Source organism: Zingiber officinale, chromosome 8B, assembly GCF_018446385.1.
Source record: "Zingiber officinale cultivar Zhangliang chromosome 8B, Zo_v1.1, whole genome shotgun sequence".
Taxonomy (NCBI): domain Eukaryota; kingdom Viridiplantae; phylum Streptophyta; class Magnoliopsida; order Zingiberales; family Zingiberaceae; genus Zingiber; species Zingiber officinale.
In genome coordinates, this window is record NC_056001.1 from 5,589,587 (window position 1) to 5,616,665 (window position 27,079).

The 27,079-nt window shown below is 35.6% G+C and overlaps 1 protein-coding gene across 3 annotated transcripts; it reads right to left on the bottom strand.

Moving 5' to 3' along the window:
* Positions 1–5,974: 5,974 nt before the first annotated feature.
* LOC122017335 (magnesium transporter MRS2-11, chloroplastic-like) lies at positions 5,975–26,845 on the bottom strand. 3 transcript variants are annotated; one of them, XM_042574918.1, is made up of 13 exons: positions 26,305–26,844; positions 24,672–24,744; positions 23,917–23,987; positions 23,019–23,104; positions 22,849–22,939; positions 22,639–22,707; positions 10,407–10,493; positions 10,155–10,320; positions 9,331–9,376; positions 8,399–8,479; positions 7,200–7,282; positions 6,376–6,419; positions 5,975–6,267 (listed from the first exon to the last, which is right to left on the bottom strand). In XM_042574918.1, the coding sequence occupies exons 1-13, from the start codon at positions 26,794–26,796 to the stop codon at positions 6,172–6,174; spliced, it is 1,485 nt and encodes a 494-aa protein (XP_042430852.1). In that variant the 5' UTR covers positions 26,797–26,844; the 3' UTR covers positions 5,975–6,171. The 3 variants fall into 3 exon arrangements, with proteins under 3 accessions (XP_042430852.1, XP_042430853.1, XP_042430854.1); XM_042574919.1 differs by lacking the exon at positions 10,407–10,493 and having other exon boundaries at positions 26,305–26,845; XM_042574920.1 differs by lacking the exons at positions 5,975–6,267; positions 6,376–6,419; positions 7,200–7,282; positions 8,399–8,479 and adding an exon at positions 8,488–8,596 and having other exon boundaries at positions 26,305–26,845.
* Between the last annotated feature and the right edge of the window lie 234 nt (positions 26,846–27,079).

A 27,079-nucleotide genomic window follows, 5' to 3' on the forward strand; every position in this document is an offset into this window, starting at 1 on the left:
AAAATAATTTTTAAGTTTACAATTAAAATTTTGAAATTAATTTTTTAAGTTTAAAATTAAAATTTTGAAAATAATTTTTAAGTTTTAAAATTAAAATTTTGAAAATAATTTTTAAGTTTTAAAATTAAAATTTTGAAAATAATTTTTAAGTTTAAAATTAAAATTTTGAAAATAATTTTTAAGTTTAAAATTAAAATTTTGAAAATAATTTTTAAGTTTTAAAATTAAAATTTTGAAAATAATTTTTAAGTTTTAAAATTAAAATTTTGAAAATAATTTTTAAGTTTTAAAATTAAAATTTTGAGATTAATTTTTAAGTTTAAAATTAAAATTTTGAAAATAATTTTTAAGTTTAAAATTAAAAACCTTATTCATCTCACCCGATCTATATTATCAATCAGGGAATCTTATGATTTTGTGAGATGAAATTAGATATTATTTTTTATGGAGTTTTGGTTTAACTTGAGTTAGATTCAGATTTAGCTTTGGTCTCCACAAATAGGCATTCTTCGGATAAATTTCTAAGCTTGGTGAGTCACATGGACGTCATTAGAAGTAACCAACCTTTCGAGATTTTCCGAATAGTCCTATCCACGGAACTTAGTACTAAATCTTGGTCTAACTGGTTAGGATTCATTTAAGGGTAGCTTCGGTCAGTTCCACTTGGCCAAATGCACCAGATCGAAACCATATTTTTCTAGACATGCGATGCCCAAGCTTCCCTAACGTACTATCATCCAAAAATTTCACCAGTACCATGATTCAAGTTAAACTTGGTCTCTTTTTAACTAATCTTAATTACCCTGCCGGGTTAATTAGTTTTGGGTTACCCTGTCGGGTAAGTTAGTTTTGGAGGTGCCAGCTGTTCTGGAGCCTCCCCCTGAATTATTGGCCATTAGTTTAAGTTTTGATTTTAGGCTTGTGTCGATTCTTTTTATAGTTATAGTTAACTTGGTGATAATTTTGTTGATTTTTAAACTGTTTAGATTTTGAATTTGATTTAGTTTTGTATTTTGGATTTTGGTTTGGTTTATTCAATTTTATATAATGTATTTTTTCTTTAGGTATATAATATTGATTGAGTCCTACTTGCGTGGTCAAACACGCTTTTGGAACCCAAGCTAGATTGGTTGACTTGTATTGGATTATTAATGACTTGAAGGTTTTATTTGAATTCGACTTATATCCTAGTCCGGTTTTATTATAACATGCTTTTTGATTATTTAGGATTAAGTCTAAATTTTTTGATCTGGTTGTGAATTTTTCTAACATCTCCTTTAAATTGTTTATTTCATTTTTTAATGATAAATTCTCCTCCTCAAGTGTTAGATCTTGAGTTGGATTCGAATTTTTTAGTTGTTCCTTGAGGTTTTGATTTTCCTCAAGAAGTGATTTGTTTTCATTTTCTACTTTAGTTAATTTACTATTTAAACACGAAATGATTCTAAAAAACTTTTTGTTTAAATTAAAATATACCTCATTCGAGCCTTCGGAAACGAGTACGGACTCATGGCTTGTTTCGGGTTCGGACCCGTCTTCATCTTCCGACTCATTTTCGGCTTCGCGGGCCATCAGTGCGAGGTGGCTCTGATGTTTCTGCTCTTCTTCCTCTGATTCGTCTGAGGAGTCGTCCAACGTTGCTTTGAGTGCTTTCTTTTTTGTTGGCTTTGGTTTGTCGAACTTTAGTTTTGGGCATTCGTTCTTGTAATGTCCCTTTTTGTTGCAGCCGTAGCAAGTCACGTTCTTTTGTTCTGAGGGAGAGCTGATCTTTTGAAGATCCTTTTTGCTGAAGCTCCTCTTTCTCCTGGTGAACATTTTTCTTACCAAGTTCACCAGGTGTTCTTCGTTTTCGGAGTCTTGGTCAGATTCTTCTTCAAATTCAGGCTTGCTTTTCTTTTCTTTGGAGGACTCTGCAAATAGAGCTATACCTTTCTCGGCTCTAGCATTAGTTTGTTCGTGTAATTCTAATTCACAGAAAAGCTCATCTAATTTTAAATTAGAAAGATCCTTAGAAATTTTGTAGGCATCTACTATTGATGCCCATAAACTATTACGTGGAAAGGCGTTTAATGCGTACCTTATTAAGTCTCTGTTCTCCATCTGGTGGCCTATCGCATGAAGCCCGTTGAGGATGTCCTTGATCCTCGCGTGTAGTTGATTCGCTGTTTCTCCTTCCTGCATTTTTATATTAAAAATTTTATTTAAAAACAAGTCTCGTTTTGTTACCTTAGCGTCGCTCGTTCCCTCGTGCAGTTCGATCAACTTGTCCCATAGCTCTTTAGCGTTCTTGTGTGGACCGACTCTGTTCAGTTCTTCTCTTGTCAATCCACACCGTAGAGTGTTGATTGCTTTATTTTCTGTTGATGCTTTTTTCTTGAGATCTGCTGTCCAGTCTTCTGGATCCACTAGATTCCCGGCGTTGTCCACTGGAATTTTGTAGGGTCTCGTGATGCTCATCCACTGGTCGAAGTCTGTTTTGAGGTAGACCTCCATGCGCTTCTTCCAGTAAGGGAAGTCGTCCCCGTTGAAGAGTGGAGGTCGCACTGTGCTGAATCCTTCTTGTTGGGACATTCTGTGCACAGGTAAATAACCAGAAAAAATCCCAAGACTTGGTCTTGGATTAGTAGTGCGGGAAGAGAAAAAATAAAAAAAATCTAGATTCGTGTTGCACTAATTTAAATTGTTTAGAGAAATATTAAGTCAACGAAACACCAGTTTTAAAGTTAATTATAAAAAAAAAACAAAAAAAAAAATTCACCCCCTGTCTGATTGGTGGTTGCACCAAATCAGAGCGGTACCTGCTCTGATACCACTTGTAGGACCGTTAGATTCGATAGAGGGGGGGTGAATATCGATTCGAAAAAGACGAGTATAATCGCAGCGGAAAAATAAAATAGACACAGATGTTTTTACTTCGTTCGGAGCCTGTGACGACTCCTACTCGAAGGCCCGTGGTCCTTGACCACTTTCGTTGGACAATCATTAACAAGTCGAAATATGATTACAGAATAAGTACAGGAAATGCTAGTAATAAAGCAATACCGACAAAGAAAATTAAATAAAAATCGGAAGAGCACTTTTGTCGGAGCGTAGTTGACGTCGCACTTGAATGTCGAGCAGCAAGATCAGCAGTAGAAGAGTTCTAAGTAAAAGTTGATTTTGAAGCTCCTGCCTGGGGCTTCTTTTATATGCTGTTCCGGGCGCCTGGATCCCTTCCGGGCGCCTGGAGTGTGACGTAACTGCTCAAACCAAGATGCTCCACGTGGCGACGACTTGGCTGGATAAAATTCGCCTTCCGGGCGCCCGGATCCCTTCCGGGCGCCCGGATCCCTTCCGGGCGCCCGAACCTCCGGGCGCCCGGACCACCTTGTTCCAGAACGACTCCTTTTTCCTGCAAAACAAGGTTAGTCCGAGGCAAATATACATCCTGTAAAACAAATTGTTAGCACAGTTAAAGTTCAACAGATGGATAAAAAGAGTATGACTTAGATTCCGTCTTTCCGAGACCGGAATCTAGTCACGATCTCGACTTAGACATCCGAAATGGATCTAAGCCGGATCGACGCCTAATGTCCCCTTCCCGGGAACGCGTCCTCACAGTCACTCCCCTCCAGTGACTTACCTCACTTACCTGCCAGATCGACCCGCTTGGACTTCTCGCCAGCTATCCGGTCAGCCCGTCGACCTAGCTGGACTTCTCGCCAAGCGTCCGGTCAGCCCGTCGACCCGCTTGGACTTCTCGCCAGCTATCCGGTCAGCCCGTCGACCTAGCTGGACTTCGTGCCAGACATCCGGTCAGCCCGTCGACCTGTCTGGACTTCTCCTGCACGCTCGATCAAAGTGTCAGACAACAACAAGACTAACTTAACCTATTTGTCATTCATCAAAACCTGGGTTAAATCGTTAGTGCTAGCCGCACCAACAGAGTTAAGCCCCGAAGGCTGACTGTTTTGGGGGCGATTGAGTTTATGCTAGGAGTCATGTCCATAATAAATGCAGATTTGAGCTTCGATGGTCCGACCGACTCTAAGGACGATCATGTTTATGCTAGGAGTGATGTCCATGAGAAGTGAGAAACTAAGCCTTGAATAACTCGTGAAGCCTTAGGGTTTAGATATGATTCTTCCTTATTATATTTTAATACTCTCGTAGAAAATGAAATAAGCAAGGAGGGCACTGTTGTACTCCTTGAGTGTCAGAAATCCACAGAATCTGAAATGAGTTCAATCGAACATGTCTAGGTTCATAGTGGATTTTGACTGAAATCTACTGATGAACCTAGTAGGTCTGATTGAATATATTTCAGGTCCTTTGGATTTTTGAGGCTACAAGGAGTTCAACGGCGCCCTTTATTATTTATTTTGGTTTCTCTGAATATGTTAACACATTATTAGAAGAATCAACTCTAAACCCTAATGTGGGTCCACGTTGGGTTTGATATGATTCCATATCATTCTCACGTTGAGTTTTAGAGTCAATTCTTCAATTCCTTATTATATTTTTACACCTCTAAGAAGTCAAATAAGGAACAGAGGGTATTGTTAGACTCTTTGCAGTCTCAGAAATACATAAGATCTAAAATAGGTCTAATCAGATATATCTATATCTATCAGCAGATTTTGACCAAAATCCACTAATGATCACATTGGACCTAATATGATTCATATCAGGCTCGCGTTGAAGTTTAAAGTCGATTCTTTCTTATTATATTTTAACACATCCGAGTAGTCAAAATAAGCAACGGAGTGCACCGTTGAACTCCTTACAACCTTAAAAATCTATAGAACCTAAAATAAGTTCAATCAGACCTATCTAAGTCTATCAATGAATTTTGATCAAATTTACTAATAAATTTAGATAGATTTAATTGAACTCATCCCGTGTCCTATAAATTTCTAATGCTTAAAGAGTCCAATAATATCTTCTATTATCGATTTCAACTTCATCAGAAATGTTAAAATATTATTAAAAAAATATCTTTAAATTCAACCTATGAATATTTATAGGTACATGAATGAAAAAAAAATCATATTTAACCGGAGGATAAAAAAAACACAATTAAATACACCTTTGATAAATAATAAAGTAGTGTTCGCCTTTCATCAATTCGAAATCTTAATTGCGCTCTCTCATTAGTTGCCGTTATGTTTAAATTGTCCTTTCAAGTCTTAAATATCGATAGACAGACTAACCATTTCACACGTGGAACCATCTAATGTTGGAGCTCTTATGGTTAGGAACACGAATTTTTCCTGTTGGACCATTTCATCATGCCACCCACTATGATACAACGATAGGATATTCAGATTAACATTTAAGTATTCACAATTCGAGCCCCAACTATAATGAATTTGTAAAAAAAAAAATTTCCAAATAGAACACGCAACTAAAGAATATTGAACTCCTGAGCTGCCCGCTGCAAGCACTTTCCGATTTATCCTGATGATCGATGGAAAACTTATGTAAAATCGGACCGATCCTTTTAGGCTCGATGTTACCCAACTTGATTAATCATTTGTTTATATTGTTGAAAACTATTATTATGAGATTGCTTGAATCATGTAAGAAGCTATAATACACTAGACAATTTAGACCTAAAATTTAAAATAGTTTTTAATTTTATTTTTAAGATTATTATTAATTATTAAAGATGTCCTAATAATATTATATTTTATGAATTAATTATATCCTTTCTCATCTATTTTCATATTTAATTTCATAAATAATACCTAATTAATTTTTATTAATAATACTTAATTAATTTTTTAACTAACATAATTAATTTTTAAGCTAGATAAATTCAGATTTTGGCTCGTTAGATTTACCATAATACAATTTCTTATACAAATGAAAGCAAAGACGATCTTATCTTTTAATGTCGGGATGTGTTCTAACTCACTGTATTAACACAAGTTTCAATAAAAATTAAGTTGCTCAAATTTATGTATCAAAGCCAGCTTGTAACGTTTAGGTGTGAAGAAATTTGTCGGTGACTAACTTTTAGATCAATAGAAAGGATCGATCTCGTCTGACCAATGTATCATGGTGCGCAGCAACAAAATTTGATTAAACAGAGGAAGGAGCAAATAATGAACCCAACTAAATGCCAACCTATTTCACTTCTATGTTCAATCACAACTGCCTTCAGAATCGATGAAAATGCTGGGAAGATCACAAGATCCTTCTCGACTTGAGATAAGAGTAGAGTAGAAAAAACGCAGCCACTGCGCCAAATATTATCCCTGTTGTAGTCAACCAAAATGCCCACTGCACCGTATACCAGCATGACATCGTAACAAAATAATGCTTAAAAATAGCGATTAACTATTTAACTTTATGTTGGAGAATTAAAATGAAAAGGGAAGGAGTTAATACCGCATGCTCCTCAAGGTAGGATCTTAGATTCATGCCGAATATTCCTGCACAGTGAATTATATACAACCAATTCATCATCAGAAACAGGAATAACCTTACGATTCTGTTTTTCAATTTTTTTATTGAACATATTGATACAGGAAGCATGCCCCATTTGGCAATGAAAAACAGGATTTAATCTCTTTAACATCTAAGATCACGTCTATAAGAAAAGATAAAAAAGGAAAGCCATAGTTGGAATCCATGTCTGTTTCAGAGAATAGACAGCAGGGATCAGAATGGGGCCGCAGTACATTGACTGTCTAAATGGGCCCTTACAACTAGACTACAGAATGGCACCTTAGAGGAACCAATGGAGTTACATTATATCATATGCAGTGATTTAATTCATCCTCTCGGTAGGACTGATGCCTAAGTCTCTATAATAAGTTGAAAAATGTTAGCTTCTACCTTTTAACCAAAATAAATAAATAAATAAAAATTATGTGCAGCGAAGTCTGCAGGATTGTGAACTTTACTTAATTAATTGGCATGCTTCGGGGATGAAAAAAAGTCAATGCTCTAAAACCCTGTAGAATTAAAATAGCATGCAAAATTTCTGAGGATACGCTTCTGTTGAAGGTCATAGAGGAGGCAACTTTTGAAAAACAAACGCATACGATCTAAATTAGAGGTGCACATGATATAGAATTAAGAGTTCATGATCTAAAGAACGAGCACCAGTGTCCTCTTTCTATGGGGTTTCATTAAGGGCCCCTCTCGAATTCGCATCCAATAGTACAAGGCTTCAGTAACAAAGATCAGCCTTAGGAGATGAGTCATACCTGCTACTAAAGCCCCAACTGCAACACAGAACGTCCCAACTTGGAGAAGCAACTCTACTCTACTAACTTCAAGTCGGCGAGAGCTGGCGATAAATAGGTAAATGAAATTTGATCCATATAAAAATAAACTTACTGAATTGGAACATGAAAATTTTAGACTGCATGTACAAAATCTTTGCGATCCAGTTTATTGTTAAGATATACCAACCTTTAGAGTTTGAAGTTCAAGCCTCCATGTCAAGGTTGAATTTACACAAAATCAAATGATGTTTTCCTCTGTGAATGTTTTCTTGTTTGTAAAATTGGATTTGGAAAGGAAACAAGAAATTAGCATACTAAGGAGCTGAAAGGAAGCCTCAACAATCCATTTGAAGATCATATCATAGGCATCTCCAGGATAGTTGGTGTATTAATCTTAGTCTTTGTGGTCATATAGATTATCCCATGATAAAATGACCAAACATAAAACTATGATGTATTCATTTAATTGCTCTACTTGAACTTCTCTATTTCATTTTTTCAGGAAAATTTCCAACAAAAAGATCACCAACTCCAAGATCAACACAGAAGCAAGGTTCCTACATCAATATTTTTGAAGAAAAATTATATGCTTTCAGGAGGGAGAGTGCTACATCAACATTTCAGATGTTTTATACCATCCTAAGATTTAGGAGGATATTGACATGGATTGCTCAAAATACATCAAATTGAAGGAACAACAAATAAGATGGACAGATCCATCATGAGCCAGCAGTTGGGAATGCAGATATGCTCCGATATGCAGCAAAAATGATCCAGTAGTATGCTGATCTATCTTTTTTCATGACACAGTGTAAATATCATTGTCAAAAGCATCTATCGGACTTTTCACAAAAAAATTTGTAGTATGAACTAAGCTACTGAAAACAAAGCCTTTTAATCTTCTAGTTGCTCTAACTTTTATATGTTAGTGTCACAAAGACAACTTAATTTAGAAGAAATTGCAATCTCCAAGATGCAATACAAAAAATACTAATAATTTAAAATAAAAAAAAACAAGATGGAAGGAGTTATAATGGAAAATTTGAAATGAAAAAATGGCATTCTAGCAACTACACATGGCATAATGGTAAATTTGAAATGCAATATAGAAGAAGCAGCAGTTAAGTATATAATGTTACTAAGCATCATCAAGGCTAAGAAGATAAAAAATTGTAAACCTCAGGTTCACAGCAATAGAGTCTTCCATTTCCTTGGCAGAATCAAGAAGTCTTTCAGCTTGACCATGGCAGGATTCACATCTGAGAAAAGTGAAATAGGTTAAAGCGTCGCAAGAACTTGATCAGCTTATGGGTGTGCGTTGTGTGCTTCTGCTGTCAGTGATTGAAAGGTACAATCCACCCAAATGAGAGAAGCCCCTAAGTTGTTGAGAGCAAACACCATTAAATTGTTAAGACCAACCATTGGCTCAAAGGTGTTAAGCGCAAATGAATAATATTTCACTCATCCAAGCCTATGACTCACCACGTGAGACTAAATTAGGATGTCATAATTTCAAGCACTTAAGGAGGACCATCACAATAAAAATCTAAGCCCAATTCATAGACCAAACCATCCCTATTCAGCAGGTTCAAGTTTTCTTTCCAAAACACCTTCCATATCTAGAATTACCTTTGCTCCTATACCAATTGAAACAATTGCTCAGACAAGAAAACCAACTCAATAACTCGTGAACTCAATAACTCGTGAAGCTCAACTACTGACCCACAATGCTTAAGCCCAAGTTAGTGATAGTTCTCTGATTTACACCTATACCTCTTTAATTAGAGCACAACTCTACATGTGAACTTATTGAGATGCCAGTGTGCTTGAGAATTCCTTAGGAGAGTTAATGTTTTTGTATCCTCGAGTGACAACGTTATCATATCCTAGAAAATGATACACGGTCCCTATAAATGCCCCTGATTAGACGATGAGACTCTTTGCTGAAGTTTACTAAATGAATGAATTTGTCAATGCTGAGGCCGATCATGAAGGTTCTCTATTAAGGTATGAACGTTCCCAAGTAACAGAAAGGATATCTAGATTTATTTCCTTCTCACTATAATTTTTTAAACAAATGTGAAGTTTCATATTTATTAGAATACAGTACCGTTGAAGATAATTCTCCAAGAGCATTTCGATCTCTTCCTCTTCTTCTGTAGAATATTGTCCCATCATGAGACAAAATGAAGACATTAGTGGAAGAATACATTACACAATATTCTATGGTCCAAATAAAAAAACATGTAGTGTCAAATAAGTACATAGGAATCACAATAGTTACTTTAGAAAGAAACAAGATAAATTATAATGGAAAGATGACAAAATAAGCTTACGAAAATTTAATGTCAAACTAATAACAATATCTAAAATGTTATTTTAGCAATAGCAAGGAGTGGTTGTGGTGTGTAGAGTCTTAGATATTTTGATTTTAGAATATCTATTATTCTACCAATATTGATGAGAATCTATTATCCACAGAATTAAAGCTGTGTGGTTAGAATTTTTTTTTCCCATCACATCAAGCTCTAATGATGAAAAAAAATAAAAAATCAAGGACCCCAAACAGTTGTGGCTTGCAACTTATTATGGAAAAGTTATGGAAGTATGCAGGCCTTCCAAAGAGAATTTATATTAGAAGCCTGTATTTTATGAAGAAAAGCAACATAATCTATAAAACCAAGTATTTGACCGGGAAATATGTGTAGGGTACAAGCTACATCAATGCATGAGTTCATGCATATCAAAAAGATCCTACAAATTATACTGTCATACCTCATTTGCATAAAATTTGGCCACAGTGCATAGGATGGCAGATAAATATAAAATCACAAGTATACAATCTCTCTGATATCATTCTTCTAAGATGTGACTAGAGTAAGGAATCTGGAGAGAACCTAGAGTAGGAAAAAGAAGAAATACAAATTCATGCACCTTCAGCAATTTGTTTGTCCAAGAGAAGGGAACATTCCACGTCATTACTCCCCCGGCGAATTGTGCAATTTCTCCCCATTATGCATATGCGACGAATTTCATGAGGATCCTCAAGAAGATCAAGAAGCATCTGTTTCAACTCTCCTGCTCGTGAACCCAATTCAACCTTTAATTGCACACAGAAAGAAAAATTAATACACAATGTTACACACATCTAAAATCAAAGGATACTATATCAGTCATTTGACATGCCAAAGTTTGTTTGCTCAGACGTAGATCTTCCAACACATCGGCTGTCAATCTATTGGGAAGAAGAAGAACTTCAAGTAATGCAACCACCTAAGACAAAAATCCAGTCCATCATTTCATATTACGAATAGAGTATATTCGAGTAGAGAAGTATATTTGAGTAGAGAAGTTGGGAGGGCTAAACAAAATAGTATGATGATTTATCTAAATATGAGTGTCATAATTTCTGCTCTTGGATAAGTAATTTTCAATGATTATGGTTGTAATATTTGATAAATGCTCCACATAATTGAAAAGCTAATTATACTTTGAGAAAAAAAAATAATTTGAGGTTACTTGTGACAGCCTAGCAGAATGTGTTCTGTGAATAGAGAGAACTAATGCCAGTGTTAACAAAGTCCTATAAGAATAAAAGAGTAATCAAACAACTTAACAGATGTGGGAGGTGCAGTTACTCTTATCTGAATGTGGTTCCTAATAGCATAACTGCAATAAAAATTTATTTTCTAATCAACAAATCATCAAATCCAATCTGTAAAAAAATGCAAATGAACAATGCAGAGAAGCACTAGATGCCCAAGTAATCTCTCACCAAGTTATGCCTAAGTAACCACTAAAGGACTGTTGGGACACGAATGAGCTAGAATGGAGGGTGAATAGCTCACTTCGCTTCTTCGAACTTGATTTACAACGGAAACTTGAAGCGAAGACTCCACAATGCTAACACCTTCGATTTTATTTAGTATCCATCTCCGCGAGGTGACTAATCCAACGGTCCACTCCTTACTAAGCTTCACTATGAAAACCTCCTTCTCGGAGGCTGAGAAGCCTCGTACAATCTCGAACACGAGAAATACAATAAGAAATGAAAGTAAATACAATGAATACCAACAACTTTACATGAATGTTGCTTTGAGCGCTTTCTTGTTACTTGAAAATATCTCTTGATTGATTGAAAATGCAACAACACTTCCCTTCTAACTTCACAAGAACCAACCGCTCGTTCTCTTCGCAAAACCCCCTTTTCTAGGGTTTCTTTTATGCTAAAAAATGCCTCCCAATCGATTAGCCTTACCACGTCAAATTGACCGTTCAAAAAAGAACGACTCTTTTTTGTCCGTCCAATCAATTGACAACTTCTAATCAATTGACCCAATCGATTAGCCTTAGGGCATCTCCAACCCATCACCAAAACACCAAATTTGGTGTAAATTTAACACCAAATTGCTCCAACCCATACACCAAATCCCATCCCAAATATGGTGATGTGAATAGTGCAACACCAAATTCACATCACCATATTTGGTGATGGAGAAATTTTTTTTTTATTAATTTTATTATATTATTATAAAATCAAATGTAATTAATTAATCATTATTATTTTCTTTATCTTTATTTATAGTATAATTAAATGTAATTATTATTTATTATAAATTTAAATTAAGTGTATTTAATAGCATATTTAAATTTTATTATGTATATTTGTAAATATTTAATTTATTAAAATTATTATTTTAATTTTATTTAATATATTTTAATTATAATTACATTTATAAATTATCACTAATTTCATAAACATAATACAATAAAATATTAAAAAAATTTATATGCATAAATATAAAATACATTACCCATTACATTGACATAATATTCTAAGAAGTAGTAATTTTAAATATAATAATTATCATATAAAAAAAATTAATAAGAATAATAGAATATTCTAAAGAATATTCCTTTTTGGTGTGATATGGTGTTGATGGGTTGGAGTTGAAATAGTGTTTGATGTTAAAATTGCACCATTTTAGTGTGAAAATTACACCAAATTTGGTAATGTGGGTTGGAGATGGTCTTACCACGTCAAATTGACCGTTCAAAAAAGAATGACTCTTTTTTGTCCGTCCAATCAATTGACCCAATCAATTCAGAAGCTTTCTGTTCTCGCGAAAAGCACTGATTGCCCCAATCGATTCGAGCATCTTCTGTGTTGTCGCGAGAAATTGGCCAAGCCAATCGATTTCGAGACATAGTATGCTCCCAAATAATGCCTTCAATGGATCACACACTCTAATCGATTGCTCAACCCTAAGCTCTGATCCGAGCTTAGGGTTCTTTTGCCCAACACTAAAGTCTGACTCGTTGGGACTTCCCGTTGCCTAGCATCGGATCAACCTTGATCTGTCAGGGCTTCTTCGCCAAGTGTCCGATCCTCCTTGAACAACTTAGACTTTCCTTTTCCTACTTCCCATTGGACTTCCGATCACCAATTGTCCGGTCAACCTTTGCCCCAATTAGACTTTTTCTTTCCTAGCTCTGCTAGGACTTCCCCTTACCTAACTTCCAGTTAGAAATAATCACTCGGTAAACTTCCAACCTGCCTAACCTCCAGTTAGAACTTCCCGTTGTCGAACCTCCAATTAGGACTTTTCCTTGTTTAACCTCAGTCGGTAAACTTTTCACTTATCTAACTTTCAATTAGGACTTTCTATTACCTAACCTCTAATTAGTGTTTTCCTATGCCCAATCTAAATTAAGCCTTTCCGTTGCCTAATTTTCGATTAGAACTTCCTGTTGTCTAACCTCAATTAAGACTAATCACTTGATAAACTTCTCGGTTAGTGTAAGTACCCCAAGTTAGTTTTGATGTGATCAATCGAGTTAAATTAGGTCTTATGATGTTTTGATGCCTTGTGTCTAAATGTGCAAAAATTTAGAAGCACAAGAAGTTGAGCGGAAAATACAGCGAGCGAGAAGGATGACACAGAAAGAGAGCCAATGGGCTCAGTGCATCCAAGGGACGAGAAGATACGGAAATGTATACCGGTGGACAAGAAGGACGTGTGCGACGTTCAAGGGACGAGAAATCAGGGAAGAATCTTGCTTAAGGAGAAGGTCGGAATTGAGTTCGCTGAATGACCGGAGTTGCATCCAAGCGAGCGGGATCGAAGAAGATCAACTTAGAGGTTGATCTTGAAAACCCAAGGTGCCTCACTTGTGATTACATCTGCCAGTCGCCGGAGTGCAAGCGCCTCCAAGAAGCATGGAGGCGCCCTCGTGCCTCAAGGAGGCGCCTTGCTAGAGACTAGAGTCACCCTCACACCTCTATCAGAGGCACCCTAGAGCTTCTATAGAGGCGCCTCGAATGAATAGTAGTTGTTAGGCTACCGTTGAGAAGAGGATAACCTTTTATCCTCTTAAAAACACCTTGGATTCCCTTGGAGGAGCCTCCAAACAACGATAACTTTTTCCGAGAGGCTATAAAAAGTCCCCTTGGAGCTAGGAATTATATATCAATCATTGTACTAAGCTTTTTAGTAATTCCTGAGCTTTCAAAGACTATAAGAGGCTACTCCGCATTTACGAATGAGAATTTTAATAGAGCTTTCAACTATCTTGGATTAACAACCTAAGTTGAAACCAAGTAAAATCTTTTGTCCTCTTACTTTATTTCTGCTATTTTATGTTAATTAATTTTGCTTAATTAATTGTGCATCCTTGCTAAAGCAAAAGCAAGAGATATTATCCTAACTCAATTTTCAGGACTATTCACCCCCCTCTAGCCGACCTAACACAGGACCTACAATTGGTATCAGAGTCAAATCGCTCTAGAAGGACTAATCTAAAGCAAGAAGATAATGGCCGAATCGAGCATTTACCCGCCAAAGTTCGAGGGGAAGTTCACAATTTGGAAGTGCAAAATGGATGTATCCTTTAAAACAAGTTTTGAAATTCTTTTAACTATAAAATATAGTTATGTAGCACTCAAAGATCAGCATGGAGAGGAGAAAAAAAAACACACCTTTAGAGCAAAAAAAAAGCAAAACGACTTCGTGGCGAATTACTCCCCCGGAAAGAGAGATGAATGACACGGAAAGAGAGTCAATGGGCTTGGTGCATTCGAGGGACGAGAAGATACGGAAGAGTATACGGTGGACGAGAAGGACGTGTGCGCCGTTCAAGGGACGAGAAATCAGGGAGGAAGCTTGCTTAAGGAGAAGGTCGGAATTGAGTTCGCTGGATGACCGGAGTTTCATCCAAGCGAGCGGGATCGAAGAAGATCAACTTAGAGGTTGATTTTGAAAACCCAAGGTGTCTCACTTGTGATTAAGGGCACCTCGGGTGCCAGAATTACATCTACCAGCCGCCGGAGTGCAAGCACCTCCAAGGAGCATGGAGGCGCCCTCGTGCCTCAAGGAGGCGCCTTGCTGGATACTAGAATCACCCTCACACCTCTATTAGAGGCGCCTCGAATGAATAGTAGTTGTTAGGTTACCGTTGAGAAGAGGATAACCTTTTATCCTCTTAAAAACGCCTTGGATTCTCTTGGAGGAGCCTCTAAACAACGATAACTTTTTCCGGGAGACTATAAAAAGTCCCCTTGGAGTTAGGAATTATATATCAATCATTGTACTAAGCTTTTTAGTAATTCTTGAGCTTTCAAAGACTATAAGAGGCTACTCCATATTTACGGATGAGAATTTTAATAGAGCTTTCAACTATCTTGGATTAACAACATCCTAAGTTGAAACAAGTAAAATCTTTTGTCATCTTACTTTATTTCTGTTATTTTATGTTAATTAATTTTGCTTAATTAATTGTGCATCCTTGCTAAAGAAAAAGCAAGAGATATTATCCTAACTCAATTTTCAGGACTATTCGTCCCCCTCTAGCCGGCCTAACACGGGACCTACAATTGGTATTAGAGTCAAATCGCTCTAGAAGGACTAATCTAAAGCAAGAAGACAATGGCCGGATCGAGCATTTATCCGCCAAAGTTCGAGGGGGAGTTCACAATTTGGAAGTGCAAAATGGATGTATCCTTTAAAACAGATTTTGAAATTCTTTTAACTATAAAATATGATTATGTAGCACTCAAATATCAGCACGAAGAGGAGAAAAAAAACACATCTTTAGAGCAAAAGGAGCAAAACGACTTCGTGGCGAACGACAAAACAGAGTTTTTCTTCCACCCCAAGAAATCAATCGAATCAGTAGCTACGACTTGGCAAAAGAACTTTGGGAGAAATTCCTAGAGTTGTACGAAGAAATCTCGGAGGCCAAACTCATAAGACAGGACCTACTTCGAAACCAACTTAGCAACCTCCAAATGGAAAAGGAAGAATCGATCGCTAATCTACATATAAGAATCAAGAAGTTGCTTACCGGACTCGCAAACCTCGGAGAGTTGGTAATGAATCGGGATTCGCTAAGGTATGTGCTGAATGCTTTTCTAAGAACACCCGAGTGGGCGTCTATAGTAGATTCCTTCTACATCTCTGAGGACCACGAGGTAAGTACCTTAGAGAATTTATTTTCAACTTTTGAACTTCACGAGTCGAGATGTGCAAGTTTAAGAAATAAAGAAGAAACGTCAGCATAGAAGTTAGCATTAAAAGCCAACAAAAAAGATGAACCAAAGTCAGATTCTTCACTCAACGACGGCAAAAAAGCATTTATGGTAAGAAAAATAAGTTTATTAAAACTAATAGATTTAATAAGTCATCGGCCAAGAAGTTTCTTCCAAGAAAGAGGAAAGTCAGATGCTACAACTACCAAGAAGAAGGACATATAAAGGACAATTGCCCGAACTTGAAGAAAAGGGAGAAAGAAAAAGACAAATGGTCAAGACAAACGAAACATAAAAATCTAAAAACCACGTGGGACGAGTCATCGTCAGAGTCTGAGATTGAGGTCTACGCTGGACTTGCACTTATGGCAAATCATCAAGAAGCTGAAGATGAAGCAAGCTCATCCAAAATGAGCATTGAGAGCATCGATGAAGGGGGAGCTTCGAATTACGAATCAGACACGGTAAGTGAGGTACGACTATTACCTCCTGATCAGTTATATGAAGGTATAAAGATGTTATCCAGATCATTATGCAAACTACGAAATACATGTATGAATTTAAAAATAGAAAACAAGGAGTTAAAGATAAACTTACCAAAAGCATGTCTATTAGAACTTTTTGACAAAGTTCAGATGGAAAACTCTAACAGGGGTGTATTCAATCAAGAGATTGAATGACTTTCATTGACTTTTTTTTAATGATAGATTTTGGTGAAGTTGATAGATTTTTATTGACTTTTATAGAATCTCATATAATTGTGAAAAGAATTCCATGGAGTTCTATAGACTTTTTTGTAAGACTTTTACACACATTTATAAATTTCATGGAAACTTGTGGATTAGGGGGTGTATTCAATCTTGAAAAGCGTAAGCGGTCATGGTCTCGCACTATATTTATTTTCAAAGAAAATAAAAAATACCTAATTAAATTTATTTTTTTAATAAAATAATAAATAGCATACTTGTCCATAAAAAAACTTTTTCAACTTTTTATACTTTTATCTTGTTTTGGCGAGAAAATAACCTATCACTTAAAAAAAACTTTAATAATATAATTTTAAATCCAACAATATTATAATAATTTTAAATATTTTTATTTACAATTTTGATCTAAAATGTTGGTCGACCCTTTAATTTGGTCAAATTTTTAATAAAATATTGAATTGATAAATTTGATTAATAATAATATTATTAAAGTAAATAAATATAAATACAAAAAAAATATTTAGGAATTTTTAAAATTTAATAAATTTTATAGAATATTTTTATGTCGAATTTCATTAGACTTTATTAAATTATCTATTAATTAAGTTGAGAATTAATTTAATTTATTAATATATATTTTATATTAAAACCTAATGTCTCAAGTTTCTCATCCCTTTACGTACAGCGCCGCCATCCAAATCGACTTTGACTTCGATCTGCTCGCAAGTAGCCGACGGAAGCATTACCGGCCACCTCAAATAATTTTTTTTATTTGTTTTCCTCCTTTCGGCGCACCGCAGGCTTCACTGGATGACACTCATTGCTTCCCATCATGAGCGTGAGCCGCCGCTGTGAGCCGCTGCCAAAGAAAAGGCTACAAATGGCTGTTGTTTCATTCTAGCCGTTCCGATACAAATGGCTATTGTTATAATGTCGGAGAACGACATTTCAAAGGACTCTCAACTTCGCATGAAATACATGATGAGAGGTTGATATAAGTCGCCGAGAGGTTGGACAAGGACAGGGCCTTTAAGATCAAAGAAATAATCAAAATCGAGGAGCGATAAGAAAAATAACTTATTTGTATAGAAATCTCAAGGGTGAGGAGAAGACTTTTTATTTTATTTTTAAAATTGTACCAAATGTTTTGGAGAGCTCTTATTAGTTAAAATTTATATCTAAGGATTTCTAAAAGAAACCATGAAAATTTATTGAAACTTTGGATACCAAAAGATTTTCAGAGTTTTAAAAAGTCAAGTTTGAATACCACATGACTTTTTAAAACTCTATAAAAATCTAATTTGGATACCACTAGATTTCTATAAAGTTTATAAAAGTCTAGATTGAATACACCTAGACTTTTAAAATCCACAAAAATCATTCAAAGTAATTACAAGTCCAACATTAAATACAACCCCCTAAATTAAAAAAGCAAATAGAAATATTGAAAAAATGATACATGCTCAAATTTTTAGGACTAAATTCGTATATTATGAATTATAGGAGCCAAATTATAAAAATAGCTAGAAATTATGTTCCTAAAAAATATTTGATAAATCCCAATAGATAGAAACTTATATTGGATTCCCAAATCATGCTTAATCTGATTTACCTAATTTTTATATGCATGCTCAAAATTTAATTTACTTTAATTTTAATATTGTTTGTAAAAATTAATTAATAGACCTTCGTTTACATTTTCTCTCCAATTTTTTTTTGTGTGGAAATGAAATTCTTATCTGCTAACAGAAATATTTTCGATATTGTTTTGACCTCCATATTATTTTTTATGAATTTTCTAACGAAAATCGTATTTTTAAAATTAAAATTATTTCAAAAATTAATTTTTCTATAACATAACATAAGATTTGTTGTTGATAGAAATTATTTCAAAAAATTTCGACCGTTATATTAATTTTTATGAATTTTTTATTGACAGAAATGTTTTAACAATTAAAAATTCTTGAAAATTTATTTTTAAAAGATTTAATTTTTCAGTACATAAACATTACATTTCAAATACTTAAAAAAATTGGCATGATTTTTTGAAGTATAAAACTATTTTTAAACATTAAATTTTCAAAAAATCCATTTCTGTGTCAAAATATTTATTTTGATAATAAAAAAATAATTTGTTCATGAAAATTTTTATACTGATCCGTAAACTTATCTTTGACACCAACAAAAATTTTCAAAATTTTTCCCAAAGTTAAAATAATTTTTAAATTATTTTTAAGAAATCTAAAAATCAATTTATTTAGTAAAAATCAACAACTTTGGGAAGTTTATGTACAACCCCTAGAAAAATTTCAGATTTTTTTTCTAACTTTGCCTATTTTTCGTTTAGTTTTTTTTTTTTTTTTTTTTTTTTTTGATGTGATCAAAGGGGAGATTTTATTTATTTATTTCTTTAATTGCTATTGCATTCATCTTATTACATTTGACACTTGCACTTAAATATCATATTTATGTTTTAATTGCATTTTATTTGTCTGCTTTATCCTAATCTTAACTCGGGTTGATGCACATCAAAAAAAAGGAGAGATTGTAAATACCCCGAGTTAGTTTTAATGTGATCAACTAAGTGTATTTAAGTGTGCAAGAACTTAGGAGCATGAGAAGTCAAGCGTAAGACACAATGAGTGAGAAAGATGACACGGGAAAGAAGTCGATAGGCTTGGTGCATCTGATGGACGAGAAATTGTGGAAGAGTACACCGGTGGATGAGAAAGACGTGCACTACGTTCGAGAGACGAGAAGTCGGAGAGGAAACATGCTCGAGGAGAAGGTCAGAATTGAGTTCGGGTGAGCTAAACTATGGATGATTGGAGTATCACCCAAGTGAACAGTATCGAAGAAGATAAACTTGGAGGTTGATCTTGAAGATCCAAGGCGCCTCACTTGTAATTGAGGGCGCCTCGAGTGCCAAAATTACATCTGTCAGCCGCCAAGTGAAGGCGCCTCCAAGGAGCATGGAGGCGCCTTGCTAGAGACTGAAGGCGCCCTCGCGCCTTATTGGAGGTACCCTAGGGCTTCTATAGAGACGCCTCCAATGAATAGTAGTCGTTAGGCTACCGTTGAGAAGAGAATAAACTTTTATCCTTTTGGAGACGTCCTGGATCCCCTTGGAGGCGCCTCCCAGCAAAAAACCCTTTACAGCTAGGAATTATATATCAATAATTGTACTAATCTTTCTAGTAATTCCTAAGCTTTCAAAGACCGTAAAAGACTACTCCGCCTTCACGAAGGAGAATTTTAGTGGAACTTTCAACTGTCTTGGACTAACCACCACCTAGGTTATAACCAAGTAAAATCTTTTGGCCTCTTAGGCTCTTACTCTATTTCTAATATTTTATGTTAATTACTTTTGCATAATTAATTGTGCATCCTATTAAAGAAAAAGCAAGAGATATTATTCTAACTTAATTTTCAGGACTACTCACCCCCTCTAACCGGCCTAACACAGGACCTACAGTTAGGACTTTTTATTGTCTAACCTCTAGTTAGGGTTTTTCCTTGCCCAACCAAAATTAAGACTTTTTATTGTCTAGCCTCCAGTTAGGACTTCCCGTTGCCTAACCTCCCGTTATGACTTTCCCTTGCCTAACCTATAGTTAGAACTTTCCCTTGCTTAACCTATAGTTAGGACTTTCTGTTATCTAACCTCTAGTTAGGACTTTCCCTTACCTAACCTCCAGATAAGACTTTTCCTTACTTAGTCTCAATTAGGATTTTTCATTACCTAACCTCTAGTTAGGACTTTCCTAGTAAAGTATTCGGTCCTCTCTTAACCTACTTGACTTCTCTCATACATTGTTAAACATTGAAACTCAAACTAAGACCAACCCGAGCTTAGTCAAACTGATCATCGTTGACCCGAGAACAATTGCACCAACAATCTCCCTCTTTTCGATGTTTGACAATATGATGAAGTTAGGCTAACCCATATTAGCCCAACTTCATCTCATGCCAAAGCATAAATGAGGGGCTCCTAACTTAAATCCTACACACAAACTATAAATGTTCTCCCAAGATTCATCTAACCATGACAATGAAGGTTCTCTAACTTCCATTGTTTCGATTTTTCAAAATTCCTCTTATCACAATGAAGGTTTCAAGCTTCCATTGTTTCCAATGTTTAACCTTAAGAATACCATCCTTCTATAGATCTCGTTCCTTATCGAAATCATGTCTTTAAGGTGAAACTCCCCACTTAAAGCTTGCTTCAATTTCTATCATTGCACTAATAATGATTTGAAGTTCCTAAACTTTTAGGAAATCCTAAAATTAAAGTCATGAGACTAAAAATTCAACCTTGAATTTAAACCTCCTCAACTCCTCATTAGTCCCCTTTGACCATCCATTTCTCATTTTCATCAACAAAATATCCTCAAATGCTTGTCCAAGCATTTCATAGGGTTAGGAATAATTAAATAACCTAAATGTAGCTTAATCAACTAAAATAAACCCATTTCAATCTAAATCAATCACAACCAATCAATTGGTTTCAGTTATCAATCGGTTCCGGCCAATACCAATCGATTGGTGTTGAATACAATTTGATTCCACGAGTTTATGTACTCGCGGAAATTCACCACCAATCAATTGGTGTGTGGTAATCGATTAACGCAATCGATTGTTGTATCTAACATTCCTAATTGCAATTTCAGACTGAAATTCAGAAATCCATAAATAATTCTACGCTTTTCCAAAAATCATGAAATTTCATGTAAACATTAGGGGAAAAATAATTCTCTATGAAAATATATCTCAATATTGTACTCTAACTTTGTATCTAACTAATCATTGGTGATTCCTATCAACAAATAAACTTTCCTATGGTTTTCCAACATATTTTTGAAATCATTTTCAAAACAAATTTCCAACAACGATTTTTGCTTTAAATGCACATGACTTGCACATTAGCTTTCCCCATTATTGAACTTTACAAAATTTATGTGTTTTAGATGAAACTAAAATTCAAATAGATGCACTAAATCAACATCTTGAGTTTTGCTCATTCTCCTAACATCTCACTTGTATCTAATGTATCTCAATACACACACAAGTCACTTTATGATCATTGTGAGATGTAAAATAGATTTTTCCTAAAATCAAGGGATCATGTATCTCTAACTAGATATTTTGATTTTGATCATCCTACCTAGGATATCAATTAATATCATTGTCCTTAATTATAAGGAATTAAAAATACTGCGTGATAATGATTATGACGTACATTAAATGAGTTAATCGATGGCCCAATCAATTCCGGGGCATACTATGCTCCCAAATAAGGCCTCCAATCAATTGCACCCGATTAGTTTGAGCCAATCGATTATTCTAATCGATTGTCCAACCATAAGCTCTGATCTAAGTTTAGGGTCCTTTGTCTAACACTAAAGTCAGTCATGACTCATTGGGACTTCCCGTTACCTAGCATTCGATCAACGTTAACCTGCCAGGGCTTCTTAACCAAGTGCTTGATCCACCCACTTGGACTTTCCTTTGCCAACTTCCCGTTGAACTTCCGATCACCATGTGGTTGGTGATCCATTTGGACTTTTCCTTTCCTAGCCCTGCTAGAACTTTCCTTTGCCTAATCTCTAGTTAAGAGTAATCACTCGGTAGACCTCTCACCTGCCTAACCTTCGATTAGAACTTCCTATTGCCTAACCTCAGTTAAGACTTTTCTCTTACCAAACCTTAGTTAAGAATAGTTATTCGATAGACTTCTTACCTGCTTAATTTCAAGTTAGGACTTCTCGTTACCTAACTTCGTAGGATTTTTCGTTGCCTAACCTCCAGTTAGGGTTTTCCCTTGTCTAACCTCAATAAAGACTTTCCATTGCCTAACCTAAAACTTCCTGTTGTCTAACTTTTAGTTGAAACTTTCTCTTGCCTAACCTCAGTTAGGACCTTCCGTTCTCTAACTTCCCATTAGGACTTTCCCAAACATCCGGTCCTATCTTGACTTACTTGACTTTTCTCTCACATATTGTCAAACATCGAAACTCAAGCTCGGACCAATCCGAGCTTAGTCAAACTGGTCAACCTTCACCCGAGGACGATTGCACTAACAAGGACAACATGAAGCAATCAATATCTACTTATGCTTCAATAGTTTACCTAAACTGAACTTCATCTAGAAATATGGACAATTAATATAAAAGAAAACACTCACACGAGGTTCAATATCCATTATTCTGTGCTCCAACCGGTTTATTCGAGAAAGTAGTGCAGCTTCAACAACCTGCAAAAAATATTAAGTATTCCAATCCTTCAGATTTCATTGTCTTTACGAACCAAAATTACAACTAAAAAGGAACCAGAAAATTCCATATAATTTCAACACACAAACCTGAATTGTTTTATTGAATTGATAATTCTATACCTCGAGCTCAAAAGGCATGGCAAGTCCACCGCTGTTGCTTTTAGAATTTAAGCGAGGCAACAATGTTTTTAAGAAGGCTCTCCCTCCTTTTCTATAAAGTGAAAGAAACAGGCTATATGATTGTGTATGTGCACATAAAGCTGGTGAAATATACAATGAAAGACCTGCACCTGTTATAATCAAATATAAGAACACGTTCATTCATAACAATTGCCCTTAAGGAGCCCAAATTCATTAATATAGCTTGTTCTCGCACCTACCATAAAGTGGTGTAAAAAAGTAAATAAGTGCATATAAAATTGTAGGAAACATTATGCAAAAAATTGTATCTGTTAAATCTAGAAACAATTACTGGCACCATTAACCACCAAGCATGGAAAAGGCAGAAATCTGGTTATCTGTGCTAGTTACATATGAAGGCACATTGAGATGCATAAATTCCTGTTTTTATATTTAGCAAGTTATGCAAAACATTGTAAAAAGGGAAATAGAAAACCATGTCATTTTAATCCCAAGGCATAATAATCTATCAGGAGACTCAGAATACATAAATATAACATAGCTAAAATAAATAAATAAATAAAAGAGCATAGGATGAAGTTGTGACTTCACATGGCTACCAATATTCTGAAATAATTTTTTGTGCAAAACTGTTCCTGAGTAGCCTAATATCTAAGGAACCAAAAAAAAGGAATAATATGGATCATCAATTATGGAGCTATTGGTTAAAAAGAATCTTCTGTGGCTCAGGTCACCTCCCCTATCAAGATCAAGCTACTGGGAACCAGATGGTTTCCACTTAAACCATGTTAGTTTCTTTAAAAGTAGTGGAGAAAAGACATCATAAAAATGAAACAAAGAAAGGTCCGGTGTTCATGTATAAGAAAGAGAGTCCAAGATTGTGTTGCGTTTATCTTTTTTTTTAAAAAAGACCCAAAATGAAACCCAAGGATTATATAATATAGAAGAATCAGTCTGTTAACACCACAAGTTATTTATTTAAAGTCCATCCATAGCAGAAAATAACATAAAACAAAGTAATAAGGTTCACAAATTGCTTAATTTTACCAGCAAAGATGGCATTGAATTCATCAGCCACAATGATGGGTCTACACTCCTGACATCTCTGGGTCGTAGGCCTAAGACGCAATATGCATGAAGGAATTAAAATTACAATAACAATAAAACTAGAAGACAATTAGAAAAAGAATATTGTGATGTAGCATAAGAGCTCTGAAACCAAATTGATGTAGAACAAGAAGGCTCTAATGCCAAATCGAAGCGACAATAAATTGCTCTCATATCAAATTGATGTAACACAATAACACACTCTAGTGCCAACTTGATGTAACACCAAATTAAATCCTCAATTCCCACAAATTTTGGTCCGAAATTGATAAAACATAATATAAGTATCCCACAAAGAGAAGAACAATCTCACACGGAGAATTTGAAAAATTAGAACTTTATTGATTAAAAGCTAATTACTTCGTAGAGATGAAATTTTTATATGCTCAGAAGTGATTGATCTTGTCTTTGAAAAATAAAATTGCCAAATTATTGACCATACAGTAGATAAATAACTAGATGGGACCATAACTTTATGACAAGAAATTAAAATTGATAAAGTAGCAGGAAGTAGAAAGGATTGTACTGATATAATCAATAAAAACAGCTCAACGGTTGAAGTAGAAAATAAACAGAACAAGTACAACATATAGGAGATGGCAAATGATGCTGTCTATGATGCCAGTTAATCTTCTTTTGCAGTTTTGATATGAAATAAAATAATAAATATCAAGTTTGAGAAATTAGTTTCCCACCGCTAGATTTCAACAATTGTCGCCTGTTAATCTTCCTTGTAGACACTGTACCATCTGATTTAACTTCAATCACCTGGATGTAACAACTCCAATTACAAATCCATCATACGTTCTGATTTGAACTAGTACTCATTTTGAAACTACATCAAATGCCCACGAATACTCTACAAATCATATGGAGAGTCAGAAGAAATACACTGAAAAATCAGATTTTGCCATCCATGTGGAGAACAGAAGCGAACCCTATCAATCTTCATTCAGTAAAACGCCAACCATGCTTTTAGATAACAAGAAAGTAGTACAGGTATTTTCTAGTATAAGTCAAGAGTTATTGACATGGTTAAGTGTTATTTTTGGTGAAAGTATTGGGATGTGAAGTTACATTCTCACAGTAGGATAAAGAGATTCTATCAAGCATGAAATATACTATTAGACCAAAGAAAATAATTATATGACAGTAATCTAGCTTTCTGAAATCAAGAATAACAAGATGCGAATGTAAGCATATAGCAGCATATAGTCTATCTCTACAAACTTCAAATGTTTTGTAATGATGTCTCAAATAGTGAACTCAGTGCCCTTTTAGATTATTACCTATATATTAGTTCTCTGAAGGCACAAAGAAAGTAATATTTTTCCGTTGAGATATAAATTTTTTTAAACAGAAGAAAAGAAAAGAAACAGAAATGTCACAAGCTTTTTTCAAGATTATCAGTTATTATTCCGCAAAACTTTTTAGTTTATCCTATACCATGATGATTTTGAACAACTTTGAGGGGGAAAAAAGATTCTTCTAGTTCTTAATGAACTTTTTTTTATTGTTTAAGTTACTCCTATGATATGCCAGAATCAGTTAGGGGCGAGATAGAAGAGAAATAGAAGATCAGAAACTTCTAAGCCTTTTAACAATTTTGCTCTTACTTATTTAAACTATTAACAGATTATGAATAATATGAAGGTGACTTTTGGTGTCCTGCATGCAAATGGGAGATTTAGGCAAAATATCCCTTAGGTAATATTTTTCCGTTAATGGTTCAGGTAATTTATAAAAGTAGTATGCTAGTAGTTAATAGTGACAAATTGATTGACTATTAAATTTTGTGCATGTGTTATAACCATGTAGCAATTTTGTTATCGTAATCTTCCGGGTGAAATCATGTGCCGATCTTGTTGTTTTTAAGTGAGGCATTATTAACCTTGCAAACGCAGGACCAAGACTCCTCTTGGGCAGCAGTGATCAGGGGACCCTCGCAGCGTACCAACAGCACCGTGTTAAGGACTTAGTCTGACCTAGCGGGCCTGTCCAGGAATGTCCTCTTTATGTGAATTGTCTGCCCATAGTTTTGCCCTCTCTCCAGCGGCATCTAAGAAAGTAGGAAGGAGTTGGTTGTTGATCTTTTCTATCTGATTAGGTTTTCTACATTGTCTCGATCATGTTGGTCATACTAATTTTGGAATGAAATGTTGTTTTAAGTGTTCAAACAAAATGGATTCATGAATACTCAATTGGAAAAAAAAAGGGAAAAGAACACAAAAGAACAAAGACCACACGCAAAAACACGCACGACAACAAAGTCACACGCCAATTAAGGTGAAGAACTCCTGCGCTGGCAGATTTCCACCGACAGATTACCTCGTACACAGGTTCTCTGATGCCAAGCGAGATCGAATCCGCAGAGGCCACCATCCTGCGTCTCTTCTCCTGCTGCTGAAATGAAGGTTCCGACTCACTTGTGCCGCTAATACCGACGCCATCTGCCACAAACTCCTTCTCCGCTTCGGCCAACTCCCCCTCCGTATTCTCCTGCTGACTCCGAACGACAGCGCCTCCTCCATCGCCGCCTCCCTTCTCAGATAATGACCTCACGGTGGATCTGGAGACTGAGAGCACGGGATGGATCGAGAGGAGGCTCCGGGTCGGATATGTAGAGAGGGAAGTGGAGGAGACGGAAGCGGAGAAGGCGCGGAAGGGGAGTAAGGAGGCCCGGTCCGCTTGATGGAAGAATCGGGACAGGTCGAGGAAGAGGAGCAAGGAAGACGAAGACATCAAGCTTTGGGCGAAAGAGGGCTCCCCGGCTGAGCCACCGCGCCAAGGAAACAAATTGACGTACAACTGTACCACCATCACCCGCAAGCAACTTTCGCCTGCAAGTCGTGGCCCAAGTTTTTACCTTCTGATTTATTCGAATAAAAGATGACGTGTCTTGATAATAACTTACTTCTGCCAATAATATATCGAGTTTTACATGTTGGACAGATCGGCAGACGCGTCTGAAGTTACCCACGACGTTACCCAAATACAAAAAAGGACCATTTCATTGCCCCCGCGTGAATATTATCAAATCACGCCCAATACCAATTATCTATTCTCATCCTAACGTAATTCTTTTGCCATTTGGCCCCTTCTA